Raw genomic sequence first — 7,130 nt, forward strand, 5'->3', positions numbered from 1 at the left:
CGCTTCTGGGAAAAAAGTGTGTCCCCCTTCATGTCGTCCTGCTTCGGCCAGACGAGCCAATGGGACGCCGCTGCTGAAACCGTTTCCCGAGTTTTCTCAAATGTTTATCCGAGTTAAAGAATTGTTCGCATGACATTTCCCAGTCGTGAACCTGATGCCACATGAATGCAAAGATCAATAATCCGGAACCAGCTCGTGGGAGGATTCGCAGCGAGTCTCTCCTTGTCTCGGATCAGCTTCCCATTGTCTGACTGGTGGATCCACACTCTGCACAGGGAGCGCCGCGAGATGCGATTGGCTCATCTGGGAAGTCCAGATGTCAAAACTCCAGGTGGGATATGCCGGGATCCATCCTTGAATATGTCTCAAGTGTGTGTGTGTGTCCTCTTGTAGATTCCCTTGTGAGAAAACAGATAGGAAGAGTTAACGAGCAAGCTAATTATCTCTCTCTTCTCTGTCCTGCTTTCATTTCAATTAGCCCATACATAACATACTCTTTTAGTGAATGCCCATTGTTTCCCCACAACACAATAAGGCTCATGCATGAAAATCAAGTTGTTGACTAATATCCAAACAAACGATTGTCCGTATGGCGAATTCTGAGCAGACACTGCTTCACCAGAGCTCTCTGGTGTTATATAATTACTCAGAGCAGTCCAAGATGACCTAATTCCATTGGAGGGGATGGATTCAGTGTATCGGGAGTACTTCCGATCGAGCTGGTACACAGACAGAGAGAGAGAGTGGCGGAGACGACTTTTACCAGGGGTCATGAAGAACACACACACACTCACCGAAAGCTCTCTCACACCAGCAGGCTGCACACATCCACCGCGTGGAGGAGGAGGAGGAGGAGGAGGAGGAGGAGGAGGATGAGGATGAGGAGGAGGAGGAGGAGGAGGAGGAGGAGGAGAAGGAGAGGAACACACAAAAATGCTGCATGTGGAGAAATCAACAAATGCAGTGACACAGTGACACATATATGCACAGACAATGACAAATTAGAGCGTGCTCACACACACACACACACACACACACACACACACACACACACGCACACACACACACACACACACACCTCCACTACGGATAAAACAGCTTATAAAACCAAGCAGCAATGCCTCAATATGCAGCTCAATACCAGCGCAGCCTATGTATATATATATATATATATATATATATATATATATATATATATATATATATATATATATATATATATATATATATATATATATATATATATATATATATATATATATATGGCACAATGAACCCATGCACACATGAGGACAGCCCTGCCGTCATGCCTGTCTGCACACGCACTGCAAGAGATATGTGTCAGAGGGACGCGCGCACGCACATTCACACACACACGCGCGCGTGCACGGTCAGGCCGAAAGCATTTAAGAATAAAAACACACTCACCTTGATCGCCTCAAGATCAATGGCAAGATGGGCCCCGTCTTGCTTTCCACTCGTCTGTGCTTCCTCCCGCACACACACACACACGCACACACACACACGCACACACACACATAGACACACACACACACACACACACACACACACACACACAGACTCTCTGCAGACTAGCAGTGTGTTACCACCACGGCGAGAAGAAGAAAAAAAAAGAAAAACACTTGGCGTCCTCATGAATATCCGCGGCTTCACCAGCCTCCCTCCCTCCCTACCACTCCTCTCTCTCTCTCTCTCTCTCTCTCTCTCTCTCTCTCTCTCTCTCTCTCTCTCTCTCGCCTGCCACAGTGGTCTCCCCCAGTCTCCTCCCCCACCACCACCACCTCCACCATGGAGAAGCCCATCTCCCCTCCCTCCTCCTGCACAGCGTGTCCATTAATCCCACACAACAGCCCGCGCTCCTCCTCTCTCCATCGGTACCCCTACCTTTTCTTTTTCTTTTTTTTTTTGGGAGGGGGCATCCTCGCAATGCCTTTCTTTTCCTCTCTAACAACAGCCACGCGCAGATTCCCTGCTTCAATAAGTCAGATGTATTGTATGTATCTCGATTATAGCCTCTCATTCCCGATGACACCGTTCACATGAAAAAAAATCATAATAAAGGATTCACGCTTCCTCTTTCTCTCTCTCTAATTCCCATGTTCTTTTTGTTGTTGTCCAGTCATTAAAGGACATGCGATACACTTCAAACCCCAGAACGGAATGTAATATGTAATGCTTCTTATTTTTTCTTCTTCATCTTGAGCATTAATGGAATAAATGTGTTCTCAGGACACTGAGCTCTCCATAAAGCTGCAGAGCAGAAGAGCAACGCGAGGTTGTGTTGAAGCGACACCCTGAAGTGATGACAAACGAGGATGTATATATATATATATATATATATATATATATATATATATATATATATATATATATATATATATATATATATATACATATATATATCCAAAACGATTAATAAATCATCAAAATAGTTGCAGATTATTTCTATTGTTTAGACAATGGATCGGATGACAGATTGTGGTTTAGAGAAAACCTGTTCCTTTGTTTCCGCTCACTGGCAAACTAGTGCAACATTCACCCATCACGAGACGACCCGACTGCAACAACAACAACAACAACAACAACAACAACAACAGCCGCATATTGAGCGCAACATACAAATAAACGCGCTCGCGCAGCTCTGCGCGTGAAGCTGCGACTCTATTGTGTTTCTCTCTCTCTCGGCTTTTATAGAGATTTGATTTATGCCTCGAGCCGCCGCTGATTGTTTTCCATTTACAAAAGTGACTGAACAAATAAGCTTTGCCTTTTTTTATTTTTTATTTAAACATATATATATATATATATATATATATATAAACATATATATATATTAACATGCACAGAAGTCAAACCCACCGATTAATTATGACGGAGAGTGACAGAGCAATTAATAATATCGCAGGTGGCAGAGAGAGAAGTGAGGCCGAATAGGAGTCAGGATTCACAGCAAGTCAAGGAATGAACAAGCAGTTTGGGAACAACACAAACAAAGATGGGTTCATTGCACAAGTTCTACACAATTAACTTCAAATGCAAACACTGAATAAAACCTGCTTGTAAAAATGCCTCGACAAGGACACAACTATTCAGTGCAACAACTTCACAAAGATGCACACGTTATTTCACTTGGACTCTTCAAACCCTTAATTATCTATTTTTTTAATCCACTTGTTTTTTTCAGGCAGAAATGTTAAAAGCCATGTTGGGCCTTGTGGTTATAATGAATCCTGACAGGTTTACTGTCGCTCAACCTCTCGTGGGTTTCTGAGGTGCATGGATACCAGCATTAATATTCGAGAGTTCCAAACTCTGCTTTCAGGACAAACACAACATGAGTAAATCTCTCTGGGTTGTCTGGAAGTTTCTTCCTCACATCATCATCATTCACTTCATCAGACAGGATGAAACTGGGATGAGCTGTATCAGGATCAAGAGTCACATCCACTGCAAACTTCTGGACCGTCTTCAGCTCAGCTTCAGCAAACAGCTTCTTCATCTCTTCACTGAGAGTCTCCTCCAGCTGAGACACAGCTCTCCTCACAGTCCCCTCATATGATGCTGGAGGAACACTGACCTTTGTCCAGTCCTTGGTGGGTGGTGGGTGGTGGGAGGTGGATGTTTAGGGACTGGAAGCTCTGGAGATGGTGGAGGTCATATCTGGACATGTATACACACTCATTTTACAGAGCTCAAAATCACAATTTTGCCTCTGAGGGCTTTACAGCACACAACCTCCTCTGTCCTTGAAACTCCCCAAAACAAAAACCCTTCAACAGGGAGAACCGTAAGGGAGACTAACAGAGGAGGATCCTCTCCCAGGATGGACAGAAGTAAAACAGATGTCATGTGGTCAGAATAAACAGCATACAAGAATTACAACACAATCAATGCATACAATATAAATGAGTCATACAATGAGAGCAGGAAGCAGAATAATGATATAAAAATCACGAGCACTAATAACACAGAGTTTTGATGGAGTCTTCAGCCTGTTTCTTTGTTGTTCTCTACATGTTATTGCTGGTTTGGTTTTCATGTCTCTAATCCATTGGCCTCGCCGTAGTGAATGCAATGCAAGTCACTTTGTCTGGTGTATCTTTACACTGTAAGTTTGTGCATGTATTGTTGAAAATTCTTCATTGTTATTGCTCAATACATTTCTGATGATAAAAAAAGATCAGGCAGTTTGCTTGATGGGGCAGAGATTTGGAAATAAGGAAATAAGATAAAGGATTCAATGCTTGATAAGTCACACATTAAAAAAATCTTACTAAATGTTATTTAGTAATTATGGAATAATACACAGACAGAACAGCCATTGAACGATTTTAATGGAAAACATGGAGAGAAAAAATGTATACAGACAATATAGAAATTCAATGAAGTAAAAGTTAAAAAGTATAAATGGGTTAAACAATATATTTTATGTAATCTCTCTTAAAGCCACATTGTCTGTCTGTAGATTTAAACTGAGTGGACCATTCTTCCTTTTTTACTAACCCCAAAACATTTTGACACCAAAACATTAAAGAGTGCTAATGTCGGGGCTTTTCAATATTCCGGTAGTTTATCACCGGGTTTCTGAACGCATCCGTACCTTTAAATCATGTAAAAGGCGAATGTCTCTCTCCAGAGCCAGTGTCCCTTCTGGGCTGCCGTAGAAACATGCCTGTGCAAGATGGCGGAATGCGGAAAACGAGCCGCTCCGGAAGTAGATATAAACGTATTTTTCTAAACTAACGAAGACACTACGAGTCTAAGTTTGAGGTGATTATACACTGATTAAAACATAGTTATGAATATTATATTCCATTGCTGCTAATAATCCCCCTAGATGTCACACACTGTTCCTTTAACATAATATAATTTGAGGAAATACATCCTCCCTGTTAACATCTGTAGAGATCAACAGAGTTACACCCACAGTCCACAAGTAAGAAAAATGCTAATTTAAGACTATATTAAATGTAAATGAGTACAATTGCAATCTTTGTCCATTAATTTATATTCTGAAGGCAATATCAACTTCTCTCTGCATCGCTGAGCGTAACAGACAGAGCTCTCAAGTCTCTTAAGAAGCCTTACAATAGAAAACAAGCCACCTTTATAACAGTGACACATACTTAAAGATACTTGTTATGTTCATGTTTTAACCCTGAAGTTGTTTGAGTGACACAAATGATTACTGACAAATCATATTCAGATGGAAAAAAGTTCACAAGAGATATTATCACTAAATATGTACATGTATTACCATAAATGACATTAAGACTGAATATTTCAAAATGTATCAGTCTGTCATTGTTTGGTTTGTTTTTAATTCTTTGGCGTCCACATATTGACCGATGTGTCAGTATTGTAGTATTAAAACTTTGTCTGGTGCATAACTTTAATGTGAATATGTATTGTTGGTCATGCATTATTGTTCAGGGAATTTCTGATCGTAAAAAAGATCAGCCAGTTTAATCCACAGGAGAGATGATCAAAGGGGGGGAGTTTTTACCACGACGATTAGGACCAGGATAGAATAATGGGAAGAGTTTCTCCTTGAAGGAGCAGCCAGTAAAGGAGTAGATAAGAGCTGCAGCTTCTACGTCATAGAAGGAGACCAGACCCTCCTCATAGTCCACAAACACCCCCACCTTCTGAGGCTGAGGATTCAGGTAGAGAACAACTGGAAGGGCTTCAAGAAATTTGAACACATTTTCATTTGTCAAACATATAGTCCAGTAACCATTCTGAGGGCTCATTGTGATGAGTCCCTTCCTGTTGATCGACTCTCGGACCACTCCTAAATCCCATTCAGTCTTTCCTTTAACTTGAACCTCAAAGTAAAATCTGCCTGAAGAGAAACTCTGCTTTCCCAGGACGCAAATATAGTGAGTAAATCTCCCTGGGTTGTTTGGGAGATTCTTCCTCACATCACCATGACGTACTTGTTTCCCATCATCAGACAGGATGAGTTCTGGATGAGCTGTATCAGGATCATAAGTCACATCCACTGCAAACCTCTGGACCGTCTTCAGCTCAGCTTCAGCAACCAGCATCTTTATCTTTTCACTGAGAGTCTCCTCCAGCTGAGACACAGCTCTCCTCACAGTCCCCTCATATGAAGCTGGAGGAACACTGACCTTTGTCCAGTCCTTGGTGGGCGGTGGGAGGTGGATGTTTAGGGACTGGAAGCTCTGGAGAAGGTGGAGGTGGTCTTCAGAGAGGAAAAGCTTCTCCACCTCAGTGCTCCTCTTCATCAGCTCAGAGATTTCCTGTTCCAGCTCTTTGATGGAGTCTTCAGCCTGTTTCTTTGTTGCTCTCTGCTTCTCTTCTATCGTATTGATGAGCTCGTTCAGTTTTCTCTCAACAGACTCCTTCAGATCAGTGAAGACCTGAACACCTTCTGCTTTCTCTCTGTCTGCATCTTCCTCACTGAGCTCCACTAAGTGTTTGACCTCCTGAATCTTCAGTCGTCTCTTCTGGATCATCTTCTGAATTTCAGCCTCTGTCTTCTCCAGCTCGACCTTCTTTCCTTCACATTCTTCTTTCAGAGGAACAACATTGTGCATCTTGTGGTCTAACACAGTGCAGAGCATGCAGACACATGTCTGGTCGGTCTTACAGAACAGCTCCAGAGGTTTATCGTGCTTCGTACACATCCTGCCTTCCAGGTTCTCCACAGGGTCCATCAGCTGATGTCTCTTCAGGCCTGACATTGTCAGATGAGGCTCCAGGTGAGTCTCACAGTAGGAGGCCAGACACACCAGGCAGGACTTCAGGGCCTTCAGTTTGGTTCCAGTGCAGACGTCACAGGGAACTTCTCCTGGTTTGGACTCTTGTTGCTCTGAGCTGCTGCTGCTGGCTTTCTGTGGAGCCGACTGTCTGAACTGAGAAACCACCTCAGACAACAAAGTGTTGACCCTCAAATCCGGTCTTGTGGTGAAAACCTCATTACACAAGGGACACTGGCTCCTGTCACTGACATCCCAGTGTTCAGTGATGCATCTTTTGCAGAAGTTGTGTCCACATGGTGTGGTGACTGGATCAGTGAACACATCCAGACAGACGGAGCACAGGAACTGATCTTCAGACAGCAGATTGCTGACAGCAGCCAT

General features: G+C 42.8%; 1 protein-coding gene across 1 annotated transcript; it reads right to left on the reverse strand.

Moving 5' to 3' along the window:
* Positions 1-5,486: 5,486 nt before the first annotated feature.
* On the reverse strand, positions 5,487-7,130 carry LOC306738284 (E3 ubiquitin-protein ligase TRIM21-like; the record flags this gene model as incomplete). The annotated part of the gene is made up of 1 exon (XM_079220113.1): positions 5,487-7,130. The coding sequence occupies one exon, from the start codon at positions 7,128-7,130 to the stop codon at positions 5,487-5,489; it is 1,644 nt and encodes a 547-aa protein (XP_079076239.1).

The sequence above is a fragment of the Taurulus bubalis genome (assembly GCF_910589615.1).
Source record: "Taurulus bubalis genome assembly, chromosome: 6".
In the NCBI taxonomy this organism is placed as follows: Eukaryota; Metazoa; Chordata; class Actinopteri; order Perciformes; family Cottidae; genus Taurulus; species Taurulus bubalis.